The 26,863-nt window shown below is 41.4% G+C and overlaps 2 protein-coding genes across 6 annotated transcripts in view; both read left to right on the top strand.

Annotated features, from left to right (window-relative positions):
• CSDE1 (cold shock domain containing E1) overlaps positions 1-6,848 on the top strand; it is a 42,337-nt gene extending 35,489 nt beyond the window's left edge. For all 3 annotated transcript variants that reach the window (XM_062192024.1, XM_062192022.1, XM_062192023.1), the window contains 4 exons: positions 2,759-2,937; positions 3,739-3,902; positions 4,780-4,912; positions 5,539-6,848. In XM_062192024.1, the coding sequence (XP_062048008.1) occupies positions 2,759-2,937; positions 3,739-3,902; positions 4,780-4,912; positions 5,539-5,586 (524 nt within the window). In that variant the 3' untranslated portion in view covers positions 5,587-6,848. The remainder of the gene's footprint in view (positions 1-2,758; positions 2,938-3,738; positions 3,903-4,779; positions 4,913-5,538) is intronic.
• Positions 6,849-6,979: 131 nt separating this feature from the next.
• On the top strand, positions 6,980-19,848 carry NRAS (NRAS proto-oncogene, GTPase). Of its 3 annotated transcripts, none has more exons than XM_062192020.1 (7): positions 6,980-7,106; positions 7,601-7,728; positions 10,549-10,727; positions 14,363-14,522; positions 15,396-15,519; positions 16,279-16,319; positions 17,574-19,848. In XM_062192020.1, the coding sequence occupies exons 2-5, from the start codon at positions 7,618-7,620 to the stop codon at positions 15,513-15,515; spliced, it is 570 nt and encodes a 189-aa protein (XP_062048004.1). In that variant the 5' UTR covers positions 6,980-7,106; positions 7,601-7,617; the 3' UTR covers positions 15,516-15,519; positions 16,279-16,319; positions 17,574-19,848. The 3 variants fall into 3 exon arrangements, with proteins under 3 accessions (XP_062048004.1, XP_062048003.1, XP_062048005.1); XM_062192019.1 differs by having other exon boundaries at positions 16,419-19,848; XM_062192021.1 differs by lacking the exon at positions 16,279-16,319.
• The last annotated feature ends 7,015 nt before the right edge of the window (positions 19,849-26,863 follow it).

Below are 26,863 nucleotides of genomic sequence, written 5' to 3'. Positions count from 1 at the left end.
GGGCCAGGCTGAAGCCAAGGGTCCAGAACTCATTCTGGGTCTTGCGATGGGGTGGCAGGGATCCAAGTATTTGAACCATCATTTGCTGCTTCCCAGGGTGTATACTGGCAGGAAGCTGGAATCAGGAATGGAGCCATCACTCAAACCCAGGCACTCCAATATGGGATACAGATGTTCCTAATGGCAACAGCTGCTGCACCAAATGCCTAGCCTCTCTGATTACTTGTGTTCTGTAGGAATTTTCTCAAAGATTTTGGGTCCTATGTATTCTTTTAAATGTTCACCTACCACCATAAGAAGGGTAAAAGTGTTTACAATTCTGAAGCTTCTACTTCATACTTAACTTCCTCTTCACCTTTATTAATTCATTAGAATATGCAGCTGAGGCCGGCACCGTGGCTCAACAGGCTAATCCTCCGCCTTGCAGCGCCGGCACACCGGGTTCTAGTCCCGGTCGGGGCACCGATCCTGTCCCGGTTGCCCCTCTTCCAGGCCAGCTCTCTGCTGTGGCTAGGGAGTGCAGTGGAGGATGGCCCAAGTCCTTGGGTCCTGCACCCCATGGGAGACCAGGAGAAGCACCTGGCTCCTGCCATCGGAACAGCACGGTGCGCCGGCCGCAGCGCGCTACCGCGGTGGCCATTGGAGGGTGAACCAACGGCAAAAGGAAGACCTTTCTCTCTGTCTCTCTCTCTCACTGTCCACTCTGCCTGTCAAAAAAAAAAAAAAAAAAAAAGAATATGCAGCTGAACTTTTGGATCCAGTTTTCATTTATAGCCTGCACCGGTATCAAGACAAGGTTTTTTTTCCTTTTTTTCCTTTTTTTTTTTTTTTTCCTTTAAGATTGATATATTTATTTGAAAGCCAAAGTTACAGAGAAGCAGAGAGAGAGAGGTCTTCCATCCGCTGGTTCACTCCCCAAATGGCCACCATGACCAGAGCTGAGCTAATCCAAAGCCAGGAGCTTCTTCCAGGTCTCCAACGTGGGTGCAGGGGCCCAAGCACTTGGGCCATCTTCTGCTTTCCCAGGCCATAGCAGAGAGCTGGATTGGAAGTGGAGCAGCTGGAACTCGAACCAGTGACCATATGGGATGCCAGCACTGCAGGCTGCGGCTTTACCTGCTGTGCCACAGTGCTGGCCTTTTGGACAACTTTTTACTCTGGGACAGAGTTCAACACACACAAAATGACCTATCATAAATAAAGTTTTTTTTTTTTTTTTAAAGATTTATTTATTTATTTGAAAGTCAGAGTTACACAGAGAGAGAAGGAAAGGCAGAGAGAGAGGTCTTCCATCCGCCAGTTTACTCCTTAGTTGGCCACAACGGCCAGAGCTGCGCTGATCCAGAGCCAGGAGCTTCCTCTGTGTCTCCCACACAGGTGCATCTTCTACTGGGACTTGAGCCATCTTCTACTGCTTTCCCAGGCCATAAGAAAGCTGGATCAGAAGCAAAGCAGCCAGGACTTGAACCAGCGGCCATATGGGATGCCAACACTGCAGGCAGCGGCTTTACCTGCTAAGCCACAGTGCCAGCCCCATAAAGTTTTCTTTAAACGTAATCAAGGTCATTTGTTCACATGTTGTCTTTGCTTGCATTCTCACCATAATAGCAGAATTAGGTAGTTGTGACAGAGGTAGAATGACTTGCAAGCCCAAATTTTTACTATCTGGCCCTTTAAGGAAAGGTTTCTCCTAGACTCGATCTAGGAGAAAAGCTATTCCTTTGAGTCAGATCTCATAAAGAAGGGATGTCAAATTTACTGCCTGAGAGTGGGCAATATTTTTGGCTAAAGACTCATATTGTGTGCTTGGAAAGAAGATAGTCCTGTGGATAATATTAATAACCCAGTGGTTAAGATGCTACTTTGTGTACCTGTATACCATACAGGTATGCAGTGGCTTGGATCAAGTCCTGGCTCTACCCCAATTCCAGCTTCCTGCTAATGTGCGCCCTAGAATGCAGCAGGTGGTGGCTCAAGTAGTTGGGTCCCTGCTACCTACAAATGAGATCTGACTTGCCTTCAGCTCCTGGCTTTGGTCTGGCCTAGCCCTGGCTGCTGCAGACATTTGGGGAGTGAACCAGCAGATGGAAGATCAATCAACCTCTCTTTCAAAAATATATATACATACACAACACACGCACACATATATATTAGTGGCCCATAGTGGTTTTTTGTTTTTTTGTTTTTGTTTTTTTGTTTTTTTTTAATTAAGGTTTATTTATTTGAAAGGCAGAGTTACAGAGAGGCAAAGCAGAGGGAGAGGTCTTCCATCTGCCAATTCCATCCGAAGCCAAGATCCAGGAGCTTCCTAGTCTTCCATGTGGGTGCAGGGGCCTACGGACTTGGGCCATCTTCCACTGCTTTCCCAGGCCACAGCAGAGAGCTGGACAGGAAGTGGAGCAGTTGAGAGTCGAACCAGCATCCATATGGGATGCCGGCACTTCAGGTGGCAGCTTTAACTTCTGTGCTATAGCACTGGCCCCCATAGCGCTTAAAATTTAGGTAATGGGATTGTTAAGTGCTAGTGTTATTTTTCAAGTTAATAAATGCAGTTTAAAACTGTTCTTTAGTAAAATACTGATGATACTTGTTGCCATGGTAGTATTTGACTTTTAGGATTTAATTTAAGCCTTAAAGTATTCAAAAATTTTATATTTATAAATATAACTTTTGTCACAACTGTATTTATGAACTTATTACCATCAGCAAATATCTGAATTACTAGCTTTTAGACTTCACACCTATTTTCTCTTTACAGGGGATATGAAGGGTGAGGTCTATCCATTTGGCATAGTTGGGATGGCCAACAAAGGGGATTGCCTGCAGAAAGGGGAGAGTGTCAAGTTCCAATTGTGTGTCCTGGGTCAAAATGCACAGACTATGGCCTACAACATCACACCCCTGCGTAGGGCCACGGTGGAGTGTGTGAAAGATCAGGTAAGTACTAGCATCTCTGGATCTGTATTTGATCCTTTTATGAGTAACCAAGACCTTCGAATTTTTTCAGCCAAGGGGAAGCTATCTACATGTATTTGGTGTTTTTTATATTTCTGTTTTACTTACATTGATTTTAGGTAGCTTAAGAAAATAGGAAGAAAACCACCTGAAGAGCAAAGGACTGTATTAGTAAGCAGTCTATAGGAGGGTATTAGTAACTAACAAAATAGGGAAAATAAATTTTGAATTGAGATTTCCAGAATAGAAAGATGAGACGATCTTACACACTTTTACTCAGAGCTTCTTTTTCAGACCACACAAATAAACCGTATTTACAAGTGTTCATAAAATAAGCTAAGGCAAACAAAACTAGTTTTAATACTGAGATCTCAAGGAAATCTCTCAAGTCCTCAGCAAGAACATTTTTCAGCATCAGTACGGTGAATATAACATTGTATGGCTGTTTGCCATAATACCATAACCCTTGTAATTTTAGAAGGGATATGTATGTTCAAGTAATAACTTCCTGATTTTTCTTAACTTAGAAAACACAGTTCATAATATGAAGGAATAATACAGCCTTTCTTTGTTTCAGTCAATCTGCTGCTGTAGTGAATGGCAGTGATTATAAAGATATGTTTCTTCCCAGACCAGTTTTTCTGCATAGACAGCTAAAGTGGAACATCAACTTTATTGCCATGTTTTTAATGTGTCCTTTCTAGTTAGGATAAAGGCATTGTGCTTCTTTCAAATTGAGGTGCTCTGCACCCGTTTATATCTGATTTTTTTTTTCCATTGCAGTTTGGATTCATTAACTATGAAGTAGGAGATAGCAAGAAGCTCTTTTTCCACGTGAAAGAAGTTCAGGATGGTATTGAGCTACAGGCAGGAGATGAGGTGGAGTTCTCAGTGATTCTTAATCAGCGCACTGGGAAGTGCAGCGCCTGTAATGTTTGGCGGGTCTGGTGAGTTTGGTTGTAGTTGGATTAATAAACACCCTGTCTCTTCTGTAAGCTCTGCTTTATCACATTTCTTTACTTTTCTGTGCCGCCTCCTTTTTTTTTTTTTTTTTTTTTTTTTATTTCTTGATGGCTTCCTGCCTTTGGTGTTCATTGTCTGACTTTAGTCTCATAAATTTGACCAGATGAAACAATTGGTGGTTATGCTGTGCTAGATCTTATATGAGATCCCTGAGTGTCTCTTAAAGAATTCTGCTGAGCTCTTTTTCTTCCACTTAAGGAATTCTGTTTAGCTCTTTTTCTTTCTTTAAACTATTTCTAGGTTATTTGCTGCTTATTTTCATCTATTTGAAAGGCAGAACCAGAGAGAGATCTTCCATCTGTTGGTTCATTCCCGAAATGCCTGCAGCAGCTAGGGCTTGGCCCATGTCAGTGCCAAGAATCTGGAACTCTATCCAGATCTCCCATGTTGATGGCAGGGGTCCCAGCACTTAGGCCATCATCCACTGCCTCCCAGGATGCATGCACAGGAAGTTAAATCAGAAGTAGAGGTGCCAGGACATGAACCTGCACTCTGCTATGAGATGCAGGCTTCCCAAGTGACAGCTTAACCCCCTGCACCACGATACCTTCCCCTAAAATTCTAATTTTTATGCCTTAGTCATGCTGATTCATTCGTTACTGTGAGAGGAATTTTTATTCTAGCTCCTATGCAGTGGTAACCTTGAGATGGAGGAAATACGTAATTACTGACTTACCTGTCTTGTCTTGCCAGCTGGCTTGATGAGGCAATAGTCCTCATTAAAAGTGAGTCATTTGGGCAGTTAGATGTAAGATAACTTTTCTTCTAAGTACTTTTTCTCACCGCCTGACTTTACTGCAGTGAGGGCCCCAAGGCTGTTGCAGCTCCTCGACCTGATCGCTTGGTCAATCGTTTGAAGAACATCACCCTTGATGATGCCAGTGCTCCTCGCCTAATGGTTCTTCGTCAGCCAAAGGGACCAGATAACTCAATGGTATGATTCCATATAGAGCTTGGGGGAGACCTATTGACAGACAATCATACTATTTGAGGTCCTATTTCAAAATTTTGCATATAACTAGTTAGGACTCTGTGTGTTGGTTCATTCCCTAATGGAGTGGTTACTTACAGCATGAAATATTTTTAAATTTTTTTTTAAGATTTATTTGAAAAAAGAGACATCTCCCATCCACTGGATCACTCCCCAAGAGGCCACAGTGGCTAGGGTGGAGCCACACCAAAGCCAGGAGCTTCATTCCAATCTACCATGTGGTGGAAGGGGCCCAAGTACTTGGGCCATCTTCCGCTGCTTTTCCCAGGCCATAAACAGGGAGCTGGATCTGAAATGGAGCAGCTGGGACTCAAACCAGCGCCCATATGGGATGCTGGCACTGCAGGCCACGGCTGAACCCACTGCACCACAGTACCAGCCTCTGAAATATAATTCTGGCTTTTCCTGATATTTTGAACGTAGCTTAGGGTCAAGAGGATGTACTGTGGATTTTCCTCCTCTAGAGAAAAGTTGGTGTAAAATAATACTCTATACTTGCTTGTGGAACTGTGAATGTACTGTGATCGTGGCGCATCCAAGTCATTAACTGTAATTTTATTTCTTCATAGGGATTTGGCGCAGAAAGAAAGATCCGTCAAGCTGGTGTCATTGACTAACCACATCCACAAAGCACATCATTAATCCACTATGATCAAGTTGGGGGGATTCTGGTGAAGGGTTTTGAGTATCTCCCTCTTCATCCCTCCCAAAATCTGGAATACTTATTCTATTGAGCTATTACACCAGTTTTAACACCTTCCTCGTGTTATGTTTAAAAAAATAAATAAATTTAAGAAAACCATTTTAAAATTATGCACAGTTGCAGCCTGGAAAACTTAAGGTGGCGCCTTATAGTATCAATTTTAGGAGCTTTATTTGGTGCATTTAACGCAACTGGTAATTGCAAAATCCACTTCGCCTGTGTAAGTGAAAAATAGACTGTTATCTTGTTGGCCCTATGAAATTCTGCACTTGATATTTAGTGTATACTCTACCTTCATTACTTCTGGCAAGATATTCTGCCTTAGCATTCAGTTGCATTCTTTTCCTTTCCTTCCTGTTCATTATGCTTTAATTCTGAGGACCATATGAGGGTAGATTATATTACCTTTTTAAAAAGTACAAAAACTTGTATAGGCAAACCATTTTCTTAAGTTGATGGCCAAATGTTAAAAATGTTATTTTTCATATCATTTATAATCTTGTCACAATCCACTTAACGAAGTTTGGTTAGATTTCAATGAAAATTATCTTCCAGAGTAGTTTTTTTTTTTTTTTTTCTGGGATGGGGGGTAAATAACTTGACTACAATTAGTATGTACGGTGCAGAATTTCATGCAAATGAGGTGTGCCAGCAGTGTGATAATTTAAACGTATTTAAACAAACAAAAGAAGAATGCACAAACTTGCTGCTGCTTAGACCACTGCAGCTTCTAGGACCCAGTTTCTTTTACTGATTTAAAAACAAAACAGAAAAAAAAAATAAAAAAGTTGTGCCTGAAATGAATCTTGTTTTTTTTATAAGTAGCCGCCTGGTTCCTGTGTCTTGTAGAATAAAGGCACTTGACCCTTGGTGTAGCTTCTGTTCCACTTTCTATCACGGGAATGGATTGGTCTGATTTCTTGGCCCTCGTCTTAAATTGGCCAAACACAGGGTCCCTGGCCAGTGGACTGAAGGCTTTGTCTAGGATGACAAGGGTCAGCTCAGGGGATGCGGGGGAGGGCGCTTTGATCTTCCCCGTTGTCGTTTGAGGTTTTGATCTCTGGGTAAAGAGGCCGTTTATCTTTGTAAACACAAAACATTTTTTGCTTTCTCCAATTTTCTGTTAATGGCGAAAGAATGGAAGCGAATAAAGTTTTACTGATTTTTGAGACACTAGCACCTAGTGCTTTCATTTTTGAAACGTCCCGTGTGGGAGGGGCGGGTCTGGGTGCGGCCTACCGCGTGACTTCTAGGTCGGAGGCCCACGTGGCCGGGGCGGGGACTCGGGTGCCCCGGGCGCCGACTGATTACGTAGCGGGCGGGGCCGGAAGTGCCGCTCCCTGGTGGGGGCTGTTCATGGCGGTTCCGGGGTCTCCAGCATTTTTCTCGGTTGTAGTGCTGAATTCGTTCGAAGTGGAGGCAGCGGGGCTTGAGGTAAGGGTCTGGCGTGCGTACCTCTGGGCTCTGGAGCATGCAGGCGTCTGGTTGGTGCCAGGAGTCGAGCGGAATCAACGAGCTGGAGACAAAGGCCTTGGGCGGGGGTCTTTGGCTTGGGGCCCTACTTGAGCTCTTTGTAGACAGAAGGGATCGCAGCCCGGACGCCGCCCTCTCAGAAGTGAGAAGACTTTAAGAAAGGGTGAGGGGTGGGGGCAGGGAAGAGGGGCTTTCCTTTACCTTAGGCTGAGGGCGGAGCCCAAGGACTGTTGAAAGGGGTGGGGGTAGGTAGACGGCTATAATCCAGAAATCTGTGGCCCACACACCTGCAATAGTTTCTGCGTTACTAAATCACGTTGAGAATGAAGTGGAAGGTCACGTGTATGGAACCGGTTCACTCCAAACTCCGGTTTTAGTTACTATTGATTATAGAAAGCTTTGAAGTGCAGTAGTTGTGGCTTGCCCATTAACCCTAATTGATAACTATCCCATAGGTGCTTGCTGGTGTGAAATGACTGAGTACAAACTGGTGGTGGTTGGAGCAGGTGGTGTTGGGAAAAGCGCACTGACAATCCAGCTAATCCAGAACCACTTTGTGGATGAATATGATCCCACCATAGAGGTGAGGACCTGTGGTAGATCACTACCCGACCGGGGCCCTCAGTTTACCCATATCCATTATCCATTCTTTAAAGAGATGCAGTAAAAAGTTATTTTAGGTACTGCCTCATGTAGTAAATCTTCCCAGAGAGGAGGTTTTTTTTTTTTTTTTTTTTTTTTTTTTTTTTTTTTTTTTTTTCAGTTAGGTGCTGAAGATTGCCTTAAAAGTGTACTGTTTTGAACAGTTCCATAAACTTGCAAATTCAGTGTTGACATCTATGTGGTTTTCATATGGTAGCTGTGTTAAATATAAACACGGGCCATAGAGAGATCAAATGCAGGATGTGAGAGGAGAGTACATCATAAAGTTTCTGGGAAATCGAATTGAAAGATAAGTTTTTTGTGCAGAAAGTTTTGAAATCATATATTAAGGTGTTCTTCAAAAAATTCATGGAAATGCTTGTGAAAAAAACTGCATGGATTTCACAGCTTTTTGTACCAAGATAACATTTTTAAGTTAATATTTTCCACCAACTTTTTGAAGTAGTCTTGTAAAAGGATCCAGAGATCCAGTCATTCCTCAGTTTTCATTGTCTAGCTCATCAGGGCAGCAGTGACTGTATTGGAATAGAAAACACTCGATATTTAGGGCACCGTGCTTTGGATTTCAGTCCCTGTTTTCAGCTTATGTAGTTAGTGATATTGAGAAAATCTCAGCCTCATGTATTAAATTACCATAAACATGCCCTGGTTACCACACAAGGATGTCAGAAATCAATGTTTCAACTATTTGTGAATGGTAAAGCTCTGCATAAAGGATTCTGTTGTTACCATGGGGGTTTGTGTTCTAGATTGTGTTCAGGGGGCATCTGAAGCCCTGTAAAAAATGTTCTTCAAATGAGAAATGTCTAGAGATTATTGTATCTTAATCCACACACTGGCCCCTCTACCACCTGGCTATTGAATGTTTAATTGATGCAAACAAACTTTAATATGGCCATTGTTTAAAATTAATTGCTAATGCTTGGTAGTCTTCAGACTTAACAGCTTTCATATTTTATACTACCTTTTTAACATTTTAATTGAAATTTATTTTTTAGTTTATTGAAGGTTAGTTCACATAAATAAAATACATAAATTTTATATCTATGGCTCAGTTTCCTTTTTTGTTTTTTTAGTCTAAGAAGCAGAGATAGAGCTCCCGTCTGCGGGTTTACTCCGCAGATTTCCCCAATGGCTGGGATTGGACCACACCAGATCCAGGATCTGGGCACTCACAAATCCAGATTTGCCATCAGTGTGAGCTATTGAGCCTTCATTACCTGCTGCTTCCCAGGGTCTGCATTAGTAGGAAGCTGGAATTAGAAGCTAAAGCCAGGACTTGAACCCAGGGAATCAGAGTGGGAAGTAGAGCTCCTGATACCCCTCAGGTTACATTTGTGTATACGTTCACGTAGCCACCACCTAGATGACAAAATACAGCATTTCCAGTAGCCTAGAGGAGTTTTCCCAGATGTCAGGACAATGTTGGAATAGAAGCAGGGCAGGTGTTCAGTACAGTGCTCACACCACTGCATGGGACCCCACGTCTCATCTTGGAGTGGCTGGGTTCGAGTCTGCTCCACTCTGGTTGCAGCTTCCTACTCATACACACCCTGGGAGGCAGTGGAGATGAATTAAGGTAGGAGACCAGGAATGAAACCTGAGCTCCTGGCTTCAACCTGGCCCAGCCTTGGCTGTTGTGGGCATTTGGAGAGTGAACCAGCAGATGGAAGGAAAATCTCTGTCTCTGAATTTCAAATAAATAATTTTTAAAATTACAATAAAAGCAAAATGACTGCCTTAAAGCTACATTGGAAATATTTTTAATATGGTCTATGAATGTCTGTCTTCCTGAGGAATTCTCTTCCTGGGAATTAATTTTAATTTGGTACCTTCATTCAGAAATATTTCCCAAGAGCACAATCTGTTATGAAAAAGAAATTGGTAATATAATCTTCCCTGAAACAAAAGGAATTTGTTCCTTTATCATAAATGTGATGACTCTGTCTCCATTGCCAGGTTATAATTGGAGGAGGTGTATTTACAGTTTTAAAAGTAAACAACTCAAATAAAACATAAAACAGTCCAGTTCATAGCTTTTTTTTTTTTTTTTTTTTTTTTGACAGGCAGAGTGGACAGTGAGAGAGAGAGAGAGACAGAGAGAAAGGTCTTCCTTTGCTGTTGGTTCACCCTCCAATGGCCACCACGGCCAGTGCACCGCGCTGATCCGAAGCCAGGAGCCAGGTGCTTCTCCTGGTCTCCCATGGGGTGCAGGGCCCAAGCACTTGGGCCATCCTCCCTGCACTCCCGGGCCACAGCAGAGAGCTGGCCTGGAAGAGGGGCAACCGGGATAGAATCTGGCGCCCCAACCGGGACTAGGACCCTGTGTGCTGGCGCCGCAAGGCGGAGGACTAGCCTGTAGATCCGCGGTGCCGGCCCAGTTCATAGCTTCTTAAAAGTACACTGAATTTAATCTCTAGTCTCCTAGATACATGAGAGCTGCCACTTGAATTACCATATTTTTTCATTTTTTCCAGGAACAGAATGATTTTCTTTCCTGCAGGCATACAGGATTTGAGGCATTGTTCCTGGAGAGACTTGAAATAAGTACTTTCTGCTCCTGATAATATATTTGCAGTTTTGGGGACAAACCAGATAGAAAGAAATGAACTTGAATAGTTAGATTATTTTTCCTTGGTAATAACATTGCATTCCCTGTGGATTTTTTTTTTTTTTTTTAATGAAAATCAAATCCGTTTTTCTCCCTCCTTGCCCTGCCTCCTAACTTCCACACCCCCAGGATTCTTACCGAAAACAGGTGGTTATAGATGGTGAAACCTGTCTGTTGGACATTCTGGATACAGCTGGACAAGAGGAGTACAGTGCCATGAGAGACCAATACATGAGGACAGGCGAAGGCTTCCTCTGTGTGTTTGCCATCAATAATAGCAAATCATTTGCAGATATTAACCTCTACAGGTACTAAGAGCGTTATTTCTTCTGAAAGGATGGTCTTTAAGGGTATTGCAAAGCTTTGTGGAGGAATGAGGATACTGTATCAGGGCAGATAACAGCTTTTTAATTGTCGAAGAGTTGGGTTTAGGTTGTTTGACATTGAACATGTGATTATTACTAAAAGTAAATACTGGCATTTATTTTTCTGTAATATACTGTCACTATAATTTTTTATAATGGAGCTTGCCACTGGGTGCATCTCAGAACCAGAGGTGGTGTTGTGATGAGAGACCACAAAGTGATTATCCAAGAGGAAAATACCTCTGAGAAACATGCTTCAGGAAGTAGGAGAAAAGATGATGGGGACAATGCAAAGAAGGAGTAGACAAAGATGAAACAAGGCAGAGGAACATGAAGATGTGCTGTCGTCATAGGACCATCATTTCTAAGCTAAATTGGACTGTAAAAAAAAAAAAAAAAAAAGGCCAGTACAACATTTCTTATTTTACAGAATCAGAAATAGAGTTCAGAAGCTGGTTTGTTAGGTTTTCTGAAATAATTACGAGTAGTAGCAGAGTCAGGACTAAAAACCTAGGGCTTTTTTTTTTTCTTAGCACAGTGTGTTTTAGGAAGAATGATAGGGTGGATAAGAATGTGGAGCTGCCTGGGTTGAAATTTAGCTTGATCATTTGTTAGCTGTGTGACTTTGGAGCAGACCACTAAATCAGTGTCTTGGTTTTCTTATCTATGATATGCACCAAACAGAGTCATTGGGAAGATTAAGCTAGTTAATAAGTAAGTTAACCACTCAGAATAGTGCCTGGTAAATAGTAAATGCTCCCCAAGTCTTCTGCTGCCCTGAGTTCCAACCTGTTTTCCATCCGTGACAGTTCAGTGTTTTCTCTTAAGCCTGCTCTATTTTCCACTTTCTTTTTCTGAAAGTAATTGTAGTACAGTGAGCCCTCTATAGCCATTGGTTCCACATCCCTGTACTGAACAGGTCCAGACTTTTTGATTTGTAATTATTACCCAAACAGTACAGTGTAGCAACTGTTTACATAGCATTTAAATTATAATAGGAATTAGAATTAATCTAGGGATGACTTAAAGTATATGGAAAGATATGCAAAAGGATATGCTAATACTCCAATACTACACCACTTTACCTGAGGTACTTCTGCACCCCTGATCTTGAAATCTTCAGGAGAAAGGGGGTCTTGGAATCAGTCTCCCACCAGATACTGAGGGATGACTGTACTGAATAAAATTTTCAACATTCGGCAAACATCTAATTGCTGAATTTCTAGAAGTCATTTTTCTTCTTTATAATGCATTTATTTTTCTATTTATGCCCTACACCAAACCATATGGTAGATCAAGATTAAGTTAATGAATAGTAGGCCTAAGAAGTGAGTCGAAGAGAAAATAAAAATTAAAATGATATTTGGAATGTGCTTATTCTGCAACTGCATGAAGCCCCAATGACCTTCTAGAGATTGACTACAAATTGGGCAGCTGTTATGAAAAGGAAAGTAGCCAGCTGAAAGATGGAGTATCTGGATGCTGAAAACAAATCAGTTGCTTAGAAGAAGCAGAATTAATACTGAGACCAGAAAGAAGTTTTCTTGGATGCTCAGAGGGTGTTGTTTGATGTAAAGAGCAGTAGTAACCTAAAAGTGACATGTCCCAGGTATTTTAGGCTCTCTTATGTTATTCCTTAGCATAGACTACTGCTGTCACACCAGAACACAGGTCTGTAGATAGCCAACTTAATGCAATTCAGGTCTATGACTGTGTGTATATATATATAATCCAAGGGTAGCATCCAGAGCAATGCTGTGCAGTATGTTAGCCACCACCATTTGTGATTATGTGCAACTGAACTCAATAGAATTAAGGAAAATTTAAAATGAGTTCCTTGGCCACATTAGTGACTGATTTAAACGGCTCAATGGCTATGTGTGACCCGAGGCTACCCTGTCGGACAGTGCAGATATAAACCATTCCATCATCTCAGAAAAATCTGTTGATATAGCACTGATCAAGAGAGTTTGGAGCAGTAGTTAACCAACTGTGGTATGCCTCGCAAGTCACTGAAAGGCATGCTACCACTTGGGAGTTCCAGAGCCTTCAGCTCTGTTTACTCAGAGCAGTTCTGTTTTCTATTTTATGTCTTTACTTCTGCCTATAGTTTTGTGTGAAGAAAAACCAGATAGATTGCCTTGAACTGAATACGGTCACACCTGGAATGGGCATTTGGTGCAGTCCATGCCCTGTATCCAAGTGTGTGATTCTAGTCCTGGCTCCTCCACTTCCAATCCAGCTTCCTCCTACTGAGCATTGTGGGAAGCAGCAGATGATGGTTCAAGTACTTGGGTCCCTGCCACCCACCTAGGAAGCCTGGGTGGAGTTTCAGGCTCCTGACTTTGGCCTGGCCCACCTTGGCTATTGCAGGCATTTGGGGAGTTGAACCAGCAGGTGGAAGAACTCTGCCTTTCAAATAAAAAAAAAGTGAAAATAATTTTTTAAAAAATTTAAGGAGCTTTATTCTTTTTTTTTTTTTTTTTTTTTTTTAACAGACAGAGTTAGAGAGAGAGACAGAGAGAAAGGTCTTCCTTTTTCCATTGGTTCACCCCCAAAATGGCTGCTATGGCCAGCACGCTGCGCCAATCCGAAGGCAGGAGCCAGGTGCTTCTCCTGGTCTCCCATGCGGGTGCAAGGCCCAAGCACTTGGGCCATCCTCTACTGCCTTCCTGGGCCACAGCAGAGAGCTGGACTGGAAGAGGAGCAACCGCGACAGAATCCAGCACTCCAACCAGGACTAGAACCCAGGGTGCTGGCGCCGCAGGCGGAGGATTAGCAGAGCCGCGGCACCAGCCTTGGACAGTTTTACATACCACTACTCCTAAAGGAACTTGAAAAAGTTAATTAGAGGGGCTGGCGCTGTGGCGAAATGGGTTAACGCCCTAGCCTGGGGTACTGGCATTCCATATGGGCACCAGTTCTAGTCCCAGCTGCTCCTCTTCTAATCTAGCTCTCTGCTATATGGCCTGGGAAAGCAGTAGAAGATGGCCCAAGTCCTTGAGCCCCTGCACCCACATAGGAGACACGGAGGAAGCTCCTGGCTCCTGGCTTCAGATTGGCACAGCTCCGGCCATTGAGGCCAAATGGGGAGTGAACCATCGAATAGAAGACCTCTCTCTCTCTCTCTTCTCTGCCTCTCCTCTCTCTCTGTGTAACTCTTACTTTCAAATAAATAAATAAATCTTTAAAAAAAAAAAAGTAACAGTTTATTAGAGGCAGTGAGCTTCACTTTGTATGCTTCACACCTTCATTAGGATACAATTCTAGTTACTAGTAAAATCCAGAGCTGAGCTCTTTGGAGAATATTAGAGCCTAAGAAGAACACAGGTCAGGCTAGAATACCCATTGACTTATACCAGGAAGTGAACTGGTACTTATGATTTCCCTATGACTACCACATAAAGTCTGAACCAGTCTCCTTAGTGTGGATTTATGGGGTTGTGGGGGGCGACAGGGACCCGAAGTCAGTTCTAGAAGCTAGTAGGACTGAAATTTGCCATTTTCTTTTTTGCCCTGTTTATTCCTTCCTGAAAGTTTGTTTTTCTTATGTTCTGATAACATATCTGCTGTTTTAGGGAGCAGATTAAGCGAGTGAAAGACTCAGATGATGTACCTATGGTGCTGGTAGGAAACAAGTGTGATTTGCCAACAAGGACAGTTGACACAAAACAAGCCCATGAACTGGCCAAGAGTTATGGGATTCCATTCATTGAAACCTCAGCCAAGACCAGACAGGTTTGTCTTAGGCAGAAAAATTTGATTGATGGATTCTAGTGAGTATTATCTATATGCTTTGTCGTTATGGATTTCTTTTTCTTTTTATTTCTTAAAATTATAATTTTGTTAATCTAGTTTAAATCCAAAGTGTGTTTATTGATCTAATGTGGCATTTTTACTCCTGCATTAACACACAAATCTAGTGAACATGATTGATTAAAAATATTTATAAACATTAATCCATTTTCCACCAACAGCACGTTGTATTTAATAGTTCTGTCTTGCATGCCCCACATTACACTTTTTCATTTGCTTAAATGTTTTTTCTACAAGTGCCACTTACATATGAACCTGTTAAAGTGATTCAAGAGGATTGTTGGCCGGCACCACAGCTCAATAGGCTGATCCTCCACCTTGCAGCGCCGGCACACCAGGTTCTAGTCCCGGTCAGGGTGCCGGATTCTGTCCCGGTTGCCCCTCTTCCAGGCCAGCTCTCTGCTGTGGCCCAGGAGTGCAGTGGAGGATGGCCCAAGTGCTTGGGCCCTGCACCCCATGGGAGACCAGGAGGAAGCACCTGGCTCCTGGCTTCGGATCAGCACAGTGCGCCAGCCGCAGTGCGCTGGCCGCGGCGGCCATTGGAGGGTGAACCAACGGCAAAGGAAGACTTTTCTCTCTGTCTCTCTATCTCACTGTCCACTCTGCCTGTCAAAAAAAAAAAAAAAAAGAGGATTGTTACACTTAAATCACCCTCTCTTATCAGCTGCTAATTGAGTAATTAGAACTTTAAACCCACATAAAGTGCAAATGAGAGAACTTGCAACTTGGATGGTGTCAGCTGAGCTCTTTAATTTCCTCTGTTTTTTTGTTTGTTTGTTTGTTTTTCTTTTATAGGGTGTTGAAGATGCCTTTTACACACTGGTAAGGGAAATACGCCAGTACCGAATGAAAAAGCTCAACAGCAGTGATGATGGGACTCAAGGTTGTATGGGGCTGCCCTGTGTGGTGATGTAACAAGGTGAGTGTGAGTATGTGGCCTCTTGACATAATTACAAAATCTTACTATTTAGCAAAATAAGGATGTTGGTGTTATTTGTCTCTTTGTTGCCTTTCAACGGAGTTTCTGCGTACCTGTAACTATGAAGTATTTCCCCAGTGACACCTTCTCTGAGATTAACTGATGTCTAAACTATTTTTGTTTTATTTTTCAACTTAATATTCTATCTATTAAGATAGCACTTTAAATTTACATTATAGTCAATGGCTTAATGCTCCACTAAATAAAAAGAGTAAATAAAAAGAAGACCACAGTTCAGCAGGAAAATAGGTAAGGGCTATAAACAATAATCAAATGACAAGATGTTCAGTTTCACTCATGTAAAGTAAATTTTAAAATAGTCACAAAATCATTGAAACTATAATAGTATGTAGTTCCAATCAATTTGTTTGACAAAGATTTAAAACAAAATTTGACAAAACACTGGTTTTGCAACAAAACTGATACACACATTTCCTTTTTGTTTTATTTTGGGTTTCTTTTTTGGTTTTTGATTGTTAATTTTAGCCTACACAGATAAAGAAGAACATGCAGTATTTGTGCCTGGCTTGTAAACTTTTAAAAACATTCTACAAGCCTCTTTTATTTATATATATTATTAGAAATTAGAAGGTATTACTTATGAAGTGTATGCATACCATATGCTTCACACCAGGAGTTTGAAGGATTACTATAAGCAAATTAAGTAATAATGACATGGCGTGTGTTCTGTTCTTATAGCTATTGCAAAGTTCTGTCATCAGAAAAGAGCCACTTTCAAGGTAGGACACGTTTGCATATGAATAATCATTCATGTTGATCTTTTCAATGTGTTTATCTTATACTTTGAGCCACTTACAGACACTCCATTTTCATTCCAGCTGCACTGACACCCTGGTCCTGACTTTCCTGGAGGAGAAGCATTCTTATTGCTGTCTTCACTCTCACAGAGAAGCTCATGCTACTTCCCCAACTCATAGTAGATCAGCACAATATTCTCTATTTGAGAAGTTCTCAGAATAACTACCTCCTCACTTGGTTGTCTGACCAGAGAAATGCACCTCTCGTTATTCCCCAGTAGTGTTCTGCACTGGGTCCTCCCCCAGTCCACACAAACACACCTCTGCCACCCCAGGTTTTTCATCTGAAAAGCAATTTATGCTCTGAAACAGAACCAAACTGTAGACATAAAATTCTGTTGAAAACAGTGTTGGGCTCTAACGTAGCAACTGCTGGTGATTTTTCTTCTTTTTACTATTAAACTTGGAACTATGTTAGTTTGTAGAGAAATGTCATAAATTACTGTTTGCCAAGAATATAGTTAATGTTGCTGTTTGGTTTTTTTAATATTTCAGCTATATTCTATTAACTGGCATCTGCTCTGCATTCATAAATACAAAAGTGAATACTGACTTCTGAGTCTATCCTAGTCTTCTGAACTTTCATGAAATTAAATCCAACTCTCACAACAAAGTGCCTTTTTCCTAAAAGTGATTTGTAATTCCTTTACAGTGTTTCGGTGGAATAGATGACCCAAACATAAAAATTAATGTCTGAGAAATGTCTATGACCTATCTACCTTTGAGAGAAAGATAACTGTATGATAGCAGATGCCATTTCTGACATGTATGAAGATGATTTTCCAGAGGCATGTTTTTAGGTTCTCCCAGGAGAAAGATGAACCTGGAAACAATTATGAATAATTTCACTTAATTTTTACCTAATCTCTACTTTTTTGTAGGTTACTACCTGTAAAATGTATGTAATTTGTTTCTTCTAGTTTACTGATAACTTAATGTTCAATGAACTTCCATTTGTATTCAAATTTGGGTCATGCCAGAAAATTCTGCATTTATAGACGTTCAAACATTGTAAAAATGTGATGTGGTGTTATTTAGTAGCTGTAATCAATGATTCTTAAACCTCAGATACAATATATTAACAGGCAAATTGCATTTTCATTGCATTTAATAGTTTAATGAAGCATACAGTTTTCCTCAATCTTCTCACCTCACCCTCTGCCCCTTTTTCCACAGCAACAGGAGATGAAGTTTTTCAGTGGAGTAAAGCATGGTGCTGATGACCAAGGTCACAGTTTCAAAACTTGAATGAACCATTTAGCATCACCAAGAGAGAAATCCTTCCACATCTGCTCCCATACCAGTAATTCCAGCTCCTAGCTTTGCTGGATTCCTGCTGTTAGTCCTGTAAGGAAACAAGAAGTGAGTTAGCATGAGTCCTTTACCATGGCTGGAAAAAGCGTAGTATCCCAGGGCAGGTCAGTTTAGAAGTCTTTATAAAGTATTTAGACCCAGTTTTTAGCCACATGGAAACTCTAAGGCAATATGTTTTCTCATTTCGTTAAGAATGAGGATGCCGCCAATGAAAATTTTTTTTAATTTTCCTTTTTCATAATGTTCTTTGGAGTGTTTGAAACAGAATGTTGATAAATTTACCTGTGCATAGCAGATAATGAGACCTGATGCGTGTATTCAAAATAAAAAGTAACTTTGGATTGAACCTGCTGTTTGAGAAAGGAGTGAAAAATACAATGAATTGTTTTGAGGATTCAGAGGCATGGCATTTCTGTTTGCAGACAGTTTGCTAGTAGTTCTAATGAGAAACAGACTTGGATAACTTTTGATAAAAGACTAATTCCAGAAAGGCCGCTTCTGCTCTGGTATTCTAAAGTCTCCATACTTACTGAGGTCCCTCATCCTCTAATACAAATGTTCACTTACTAAGCAAACACATATCATTGAAATGAATTCAGAAGAGGGACAGAGACATATACCAAGCCCAGAGTCTGATAAACCCAGAGAGGTGTGCTCCTTACAGCTCATTTACAGTACTGCCGTCATGTGTAAACAAAAACTGCTTCTTTGATTGTGCTCCTGTTAGAGCATTGCTCTGTAATTTTCCTGAGGCTAGATCGAGGCTTACCACCTCAGCTGTGTTCTTTTTTTCTAAGTGTCTGTGTGACTGGCTATGTGACTCTTTTTCTAAAAAGCTTCTATCAAATTTAATGTCAAATTACAGGGAAAGATAGTTACCCATTTGGGCTCTTGTATGTATGCACCTTTACAGTTTTCTTTCTAAGCACAGAAGTATCAAAAAGAAGCCAAAATTCAAACCTGAAAATGCTCTTCATAACTTCCTAAGAAGTAATACTTAGGTATGAATTTTGGCACAATAGAGTGACAAACTGAGAGTTAAGAGCTGAATAATTAGTGTGGTATAAAATGTGGTTTTTAGATTTATGTTTGTAATTGCTGAAAATAATTCTAATTTACCTCAAAAATCTCAAAGTCACTTTCCCCAAGTTAAGTGCCTGGCCAGCTGTCCTAAATTGCATATTGCTTTGTTTTTTTATTTTTATTTTTTTAAGGTTGCACCTTCAGGAGTGTGAAAATAAGATGTTCTGTCCAAAGGCTACTATGCCTGATCTATAAATGAATCTGTTAAATCTTGTATAAGCTCCAGCAGCTTACTATAGAATTTTAACTTAGTAACACAAGATAATACTTATTACAGTTTTCACTTTAGGAGTATTACAAGTAAAATTAATCACAAATTTATTTTAGTGGGTGCCATGTTTAGTATTTTATCAGCCTTTAAACTGCTGTGAATTTTTGTCATGACTTGAAAGCAAAGATAGACCAAACCTTTCGAGAGAGATTTTGATTTTTTCCCATTCCAGAATTTGTGGACATAATCGTATTTTGCTTTGTATTTACAGTCATGAACTCTTAAGCTGGCAGCTAAATCCAAGAACCAAAACATGGTGCATCTGCTTCTTGTAATTCATCTCTGCTAATAAATTATAAGAAGCAAGAATAATTAATTAGGGAAAACACAAACAAGGGGACTATAATTCTTGTACATTATTTTTCTTCTTTGCTATTTCTTTAAGCAGTCTAATGTGCCACAAAAAATTTTTTAAGGTATTTGTTTTCTATAAGAATTGTTTTTAAAATGTTCTTATCATCAGAGTAGTTGTAGATATATTTCAAAATGTAATTGATTTTGAAAAGCCTGAGTACTGACCTAAAACAAGTATATGAACTCTACTCTGAAGGGAAGGGATGGGTGTCAATGGGAGTTTTATGACATTTATATTTCTTTGTCATCATATATGAGTAAAAATATCAGTTGTGCAATTCTGCTGTTTAAAATGAGAGTTATTGGCCTCCTTGGCCCTAAATGAAAGGTTGGTTATTTTATTGTAAATTAAGCCATCCTAATTTGTTTTAAATTTGGTTGAATGTCTTTCTTGTTAAATAATGCTTAAAAAATAAAAACTGGAAGTTCTTGGCTTAGTCCTGATTTTTTCCACACTGAAATGCCTTTATAGAAGCTTTTAGATATGATATTTTTACAGTGTGGGAAGGTCCTCATTTTTTCTCAGTACAGTAGCCTCCCCCCTTCACAGTTTTGAATTTTTGGTTTCAGTTAATCTGTGGTCTGAAAATACTACATGGAAAATTCTAGAAATAAACAGTCCATCAATTTTAAAATGCACAGTGTTTTGAGTAGCATGATAAGCCTCACAACATCGCGTTCATCCCTTTGTCCTGTGTTTTCCACACCACATCTGTTACCTGCCTATTAATCAGTAACATTTTTCGTTGTCAGATTGACTGTCAGAGTATCAAGGTATTGCAGTGCATATGTTCAGAGCACAAGAGTAGTGATGTTGTAATTGTATTACATATTGTTAGAATTATTCTACTTTGTTAAGAAAAACTGTATGTATACATACACATATATGCACATACACACACATATAAACAGTTCAGTAATATCTGCAGTTCCGTGCATCCACTGGGGCTCCTGCAGCATATATTCCACAGATAAGTGGTGACTACTGTTATGACAAGGCCTGCTTTAAAATATTGCCTTAGGATGATATGTAGATATTTCTTAAATTTTCATACATTGATACGAAGCACCTGAAACTAACATTGGAAATTCTTTTTCTTTTTTTTATTATTACTGCACAATCTAGCAATCTCAGTATACTTGGAAGAGCCAGAGAACCTGGGTTCCAATTATAATTTTACTACTGTGTCCCAGTTTTTTCATTTGCAAAATACAGGAGTTGAATTAGGTTATCTCAGATTTCCCAGCCCTAATTAAGGAGATTGAGTTATAAAAGAATTACTTAAAACCTAAGCTTTCGTAGCTAACACTATAATATTGCAATACAGGGAATATGGTTCATTCTACCAAAGGCCAAATATTTTTTTTTTTTTTTTGACAGAGTGGACAGTGAGAGAGAGAGAGAAAGGTCTTCCTTTTTGCCGTTGGTTCACCCTCCAATGGCCGCCCAAAGACCAAAGATTTAACAAAAATTTAATTTTTTCCCTAAAAAGAAGATATATGGAGGGATATAAATATTTTAGATTGGCAAATATTGAAAAAATACCTAAAGAAGTTTGTTTATTGGGACTATGAGGGGATCTCCGATGCATCTTTTTGTGCTATTAAGGTTTCATTTGTCATAACAAGTTAATATTCATGGTCATTAAAAGGCCAGCATAGTTTCATGAGTTATCTGATATCCATAAATACATGAAAAAGGGCCAAGAGGCCTTGCTGGTGTTCATTTTGCATAACTGTTAGGAATGCTTTGTAGTGTTTTTAAAATAACTTGGCAATGAAATGTGGTCCTTTACCTTAATAAAGGAAAACTGGAACTGTGGGAACACAAAGTACAGATAACAAATGCCCTTTCCAATGCCAAAAGAAGCATAAGGAGGTCCAGATTCATGAACTGGAAGATGTGACCTAGTGAGTTGATCATTTTATTTGGTGACTTCGTTTTCCATCACATGATCTACGTCACACTTAAGATAGTTTCTTAACTACTGGTATGGAGCGGGAGCACTGTTAGTTTTCAATCTCAAACACCAAACTTAGTCCCTTCTTAATGCTGTATTCAAAATGCCATCAATTTATAGGAATCATATAAAGTAAAAAATGGATAGCGCCTTCAATACTGGGGGTTAACGTGTTATTAACTGTTCCTAAAGATAGAGGCAGTACATGCCCTGTGGGGGTGTGGTTGGACTGAGCCTACTAAAGCCTTAAATACAGGTGCCTGAAATATTATCCAGGTTAGGAAAAGCAATCTTCCAGAGTGGCTGCTGTGGGAGTGATGAAACTGGCACTATGGACACTCTGTAGAGGCTTAAGATGTGTAAATTACACCTATGTAAGTTTGAAAAAACATGATTTTAAAACATCTTAGTATCTGTTCTCCACATTTACTGCTGCGACTCAGCATCCCTCATAGGAATAATGGTATACGGTGTAAAGGTCTTGAAAGTTAGATCATGTAAGCTTATGCTTGCTTTGCTTGTGAATTTGAGGAGCTTGACATTCAACATTAAAGTCCAAAATGAAACTCTAGCATGGCATGCGAACTGAAATTCCCAAGGCCTGGGTTTCTCTGAGAGAACTCTTATTTGGATCCCCTGTGAAGCATAACCACAAGCCCATTGGTTCAGAACATTCTCCTGATGGCTTTCCTTCCTAATCTATTTAGCAGGCTTTTATTGAACACCTATTACAATCATGGGCATATAGCAGTGAACCAGATAAATAGTGATTCCTTAACAATCTTATACTCTATTGGGGAGAAATCTGTGAAAATTTCTTAAAGTCAAGGCTCTCTAGAAAGATAAACCAACATTTGTGTATTGCTTCAAAGTTTCAAAGTGTTCTTATATAACTCATCTGATTTAATCCTCATATAGCCATGTAAAGTAAGAATGATCTCCATTTTGCTTATGAGAAATCTGAAACCCCTAACTTGGTTTTAACTAAGATTTGAACCAAGGTCTCCTGATTCCAGAATCTGCTCTTTTTGATTCAGTAGTTTTCAAACTATGGTGCTCAAACCTAGTGCTAGAGTGCCATAGAACGGCCTGCACGGTGGCGCTGGCATCCCACAAGGACAGTGGTTCAAGTCATCCCCCTCCCCGCTCCACTTCTGACCCAGCTGCCTGCTAATGTGCCTGGGAAAGCAGTGGAGGATGGAGGGCCCAAGTCCTCAGGCCTCTGCACCCCAATGGGAGACCCAGATGGAGCTCCTGGCTTTGGCCTGGCCCAGCACTGGCTGTTGTGGCCATTTGGGGAGTAAACCGACAGGTGGAAGATCTATGTCTTATCTCTCCTTCTCTCTATAGTATCTTTATTTTAGGATTTATTTATGTATTTGGAAGATACTTTAAAGAAAGGCTGAATGGATAAGGCTGTGTTCGTCTATTGTCCTCTTACTTTGGGAGCAGTTCCACTTTGATGGTTCTTTCATTTTAGGCTCCCATTCAAGATTTAACTTGAAGATTTCATAAATAAAAGTATAAAATCACTTAACCAGTCTACTCCACAACCATATATCTGGAAATCACTAAGTCTCATCCTCATGTCTAGTCCAGAACCCAGTATCTTATAAACACAATCATGCTTATTGCACAACTAAGCAATAGTAAGGTCTTAAGGACCTCCGTTCAGGAGCCAGAATATCTGGGCTTCGATTCTGCCTCTCTCACTTACTAGCTGCATGACCTTGGCAAGTCAACTTCTCGGTATCTGAATTTCTTCAACTGTAAAATGGAGACAATAATAGTTCCTCAAAAGATTATTGTGAAAATTAGGCGAGTTGATATATTTTGATTTTTTAAATGATTTATTTATTTTATTTGAAAGAGAGAGCTGCATCCGCTGGTTCATTCTCCAAATGGCAGCAATAGCCGGGGCTGAGCTGGGTCAAAGCCAGGAGCTTCATCCAGATCTCCAGTGTGGATGCAGGGACCCAAGCACTTGGGCCATCTTTCACTACTTTCCCAGGTGCATTAGCGGGGGCTGCATAGGAAGTGAAGCATCGGGACTCAAACCAGTGCCCAATGGGATGTCGGTACTGCAGGTGGTGGCTTTACCCGCTATACCACAATGCTGGCCCTGAGTTAATACATTAGTGCTGAGAACTTATTATTGTGTGGACCCCTTAGCATGTCTCCCTCTCCCCTCTAACAGCACAGTACACTGTTGAAATTTAGATTGTTTTATTAAAAGCAAATTGTGGGGGCCTGCACTGTGGCATGGCGGGTAAAGCTGCCGCCTGCAGTGCCAGCATCCCATATGGGTGCCAGTTTGAGTCCTGGCTGATCCTCTTCCGAACCAGCTCTCTGCTGTGGCCTGGGAAAGCAGCAGAAGATGGCCCAAGTCCTTGGGCTCCTGCACCCGCGTGGGAGACCTGGAAGAAGCTCCTGGCTCCTGGCTTCGGATCAGCTCAGCTTTAGCCATTGCAGCTGTTTGGGGGAGTGAACCAATGGATGGAAGATCTTTCTGTCTACCCCCCCCCCAAAAAAAAACCCTTTCAAATAAATAAAATAAATATTAAAAAGGAAAATAGGAGGGATTTTTGCTCACAGTTTGGGAGTCCGAGAAGTGCAAGATGGGACAGCCCGATCTGGGGAAGGCCTCATGTCACGGCCTCACACGGTGGACAGCATCGCAGTGTAGCATGTGAAGAAGGGGCCAGACACACGCAGGGGTCTTGCTTTGTAACACCCGCTCTCGTGGTGACACATCCACTCCCAAGAGACCTAACTCACTCCCTTGAGACGGGCATTCACCCCTTCTAAGGGTGGTGCCCACCATGCCCCCCACTAACCAGCACCACCCCTCAAAGGTTGCACTTCCTATTCACTCTTCAACTCACAAAACCATCAAGCCCCTGCTCCTGGAACTCTCAAACTTCTCCACCCGGGGCAGTCACAGAGCTGGGAGAAAAGGCTCTGGGACCTGCCGCGGGCTGGCTGGCAGCTTCTAGCCGCCACACTGTTCATGGACAACCCTGAGGCGATGCCTCGACGTTCCTTGTTCTCATCCGCGGGGTGAACCTTGGGAGGCTGCCGTGGCCGGGCCACCTGTTCTCTGTGGGCAGTCTTTGCTGGGGGAACTGCCCACTGCCCTGGCTAAGATATGCTCAGACCACAGGTTGAGGTTCTCCCTACACAGTCTGCCTTCCTTCCCCGCTCCCTTCAGGGGATCAAACCTGTGCGGCAGCACGAGCTGAAGCTCTGCCTACCTGCTCCTGCTCGCTCCCCTGTTGGGCTGCACACACAGTATCCCATTGTGTCTCTTGCATCTCTCTTCTTGTCTGGGCAGCTTCTTAGCGGACCCGAGTGAGCCAACAGTAATCAGCAACCTTCCTAAATGCGGAAGCCCATGGAGTGTTTTCTGTCCTCTGAGGAAGTCTCACAGCTTTTAACCCTGTGACTGAATTTCGGATTGCTCCGCTCCCATCGTTTCCATGAGGCAATGTTTCCTAATTCGCCTCCTTCCCCCATGATTTCAGCTTTCCCTTTGTGGTCTCTTCCTTCCACAACCAACCCTGAAATATTGGTTTTCCTTAAGAGTCATCTATCTGTTGCCCTCTTTTTTTTTTTTTTTTTCCTCACCACACACTCTCAAAGTAATGTAACTTATTATCAAAGTTTAACCAACATCATTACTAATGACGCTCAAATCTTTCTGGTCCACAATTCTCCCCTGAGCTCCAAAGCCAAATATCTGCCCCACAAGCATTTCCACTCTGATTAAATAAGCCAAATATGAAGGACCTTCAAAAAAGTTTGTGGAAAAAGGCTTATCACCAAAAGACTGTGCGTGAAATTCAATTTTTTTTTTGCACCAAAATGAACATCTTTAATTCTATTTTCCCATAGACTTTCAAGTTCCTTGTACATCATCTTTAGTCTTAATCCTGCTTGTCTTGTGTCCTTTATCTTAGTGAATGGCAGTGCTCTTCTACAAACCACCCACAAGCAAACTTGACACTTCACCTCAAAACTCATTTTCCATTACTCCTCATATCTAGTGTGTGCTTTGGTAGTCCTGTCTTCACAATAGGTGGGATCTATCATTTCTACTCCAGTTCTGTGATGTATCTGTTTCAGCATTCATCACCTTTCATAAAACATTTTTTTAAAAGATTTATTAACTTATTTGAAAGTGAGAGATCTCCCATCCACTGGTGCACTCCCCAGTTCAATCCAGTAATGACTTGTGTAGATCGGTTCTATAGTACTAAAGAGTTCTGAGAAGACAGTTACTCCTGTCCTCAGTTATAGAATTAGCTGAAAATCATCACTCATCTTAGATATCACCTTGTTTTGTTTTGTTTTGTTTTCATAGCAACTATTTCCACTTGAAATAATCTTATTGAGTGGTGCGAATGTTTGACCTAGCAGTTAAGGTGCCGCTTGGGCTTCCCACAGCCAACACCAGAGTGCCTGTGTTGGATCTCGGCTCTGCTCCTGATTCCCACTTCCTGCTGATGTGCATCTTGGGAGGCAGCAGGTGACAGCTCAGTACTTGGGTCCCTGCCACCCACATGGGAGACCTGGGTTGCATCACAGCTCCTGGCTCCAGTTGGGGCCCAGTCCTGCCCATTGGGGAGGCACTTGGAGAGTAAGCCAGTGGATGAGAGCATGATATTCTCTCTCTCTCTTAAAGATTTTATCTATGTATGTATGTTTGCATGTATTTGAGAGGTAGAGCTACAGACAGAGAGAGGTAGAGACAGAGAGAAAGGTTTTCCATGCACTGGTTCACTCCCCAAATGGCTGCTACAGCCAGAGTTGGGCCAATCCAAAGCCAGGGGCCAGGAGCTTCTTCCTGGTCTCCCACATGGGTGCAAGGGCCCAAGCACTTGGGCCATCTTCTACTGCTTTCCCAGGCCATAGCAGAGAGCTGGATCAGAAGAGGAGCAGCTGAGACACGAACTGGAGCCCATGCTTGATGTTGGCACAGCAGGCGGAGGCTTAACCTACTTTGCCACAGCACCAGCCTCTCTTTCTCTCTCTCTTTTTCTTCCTCTAAAATTATATATATATATATATATATATATAAATTATCTTACTGAGTATTTTTTAAATACTTATCTATTGGGGCAAACACTGTGGCACAGTGGGTTAGACAGCCATTGGCAATGCCAGCATCCCATATTAGAGTGCCATTTCGGGTCCTGGCTGTTCTGCTTCTGATTCAGCTCCCTGTTAACGTGCTTGCCCCTGCACCCACATAGGAGAATGGGATGGAGTTCCAAGTTCCTGGTTTTTCCCCTTGCCTGGCCCCAACTGTTGACAGCCATTTGGAGAGTTAAACAGTGGAAGGAAAATCTCTCTGGTTTCCCCTGTCTCTGTGTCACTCTGCCTGCCTTCCTTCCTTCCTTCCTTCCTGTCTTTCTTTCTTTCTTTTTTTGACAGGCAGAGTGGACAGTGAGAGAGAGAGACAGAGAGAAAGGTCTTCCTTT

Source organism: Lepus europaeus, chromosome 5 (assembly GCF_033115175.1).
Source record: "Lepus europaeus isolate LE1 chromosome 5, mLepTim1.pri, whole genome shotgun sequence".
Classification (NCBI taxonomy): Eukaryota; Metazoa; Chordata; class Mammalia; order Lagomorpha; family Leporidae; genus Lepus; species Lepus europaeus.
Note: the sequence above shows the minus strand (reverse complement) of the source record. Positions and strands in the feature narration are given on the sequence as shown.

What these genes read in the sequence shown, in the direction of transcription:
- NRAS (XM_062192021.1), top strand. Translation starts at nt 7,618, where the DNA reads ATGACTGAGTACAAACTGGTGGTGGTTGGAGCAGGTGGTGTTGGGAAA. An exon ending in GCAGATATTAACCTCTACAG is followed by an intron (nt 10,728 to 14,362) that starts GTACTAAGAGCG and finishes CTGCTGTTTTAG; the next exon opens with GGAGCAGATTAAGCGAGTGA. An exon ending in CCTCAGCCAAGACCAGACAG is followed by an intron (nt 14,523 to 15,395) that starts GTTTGTCTTAGG and finishes TTTCTTTTATAG; the next exon opens with GGTGTTGAAGATGCCTTTTA.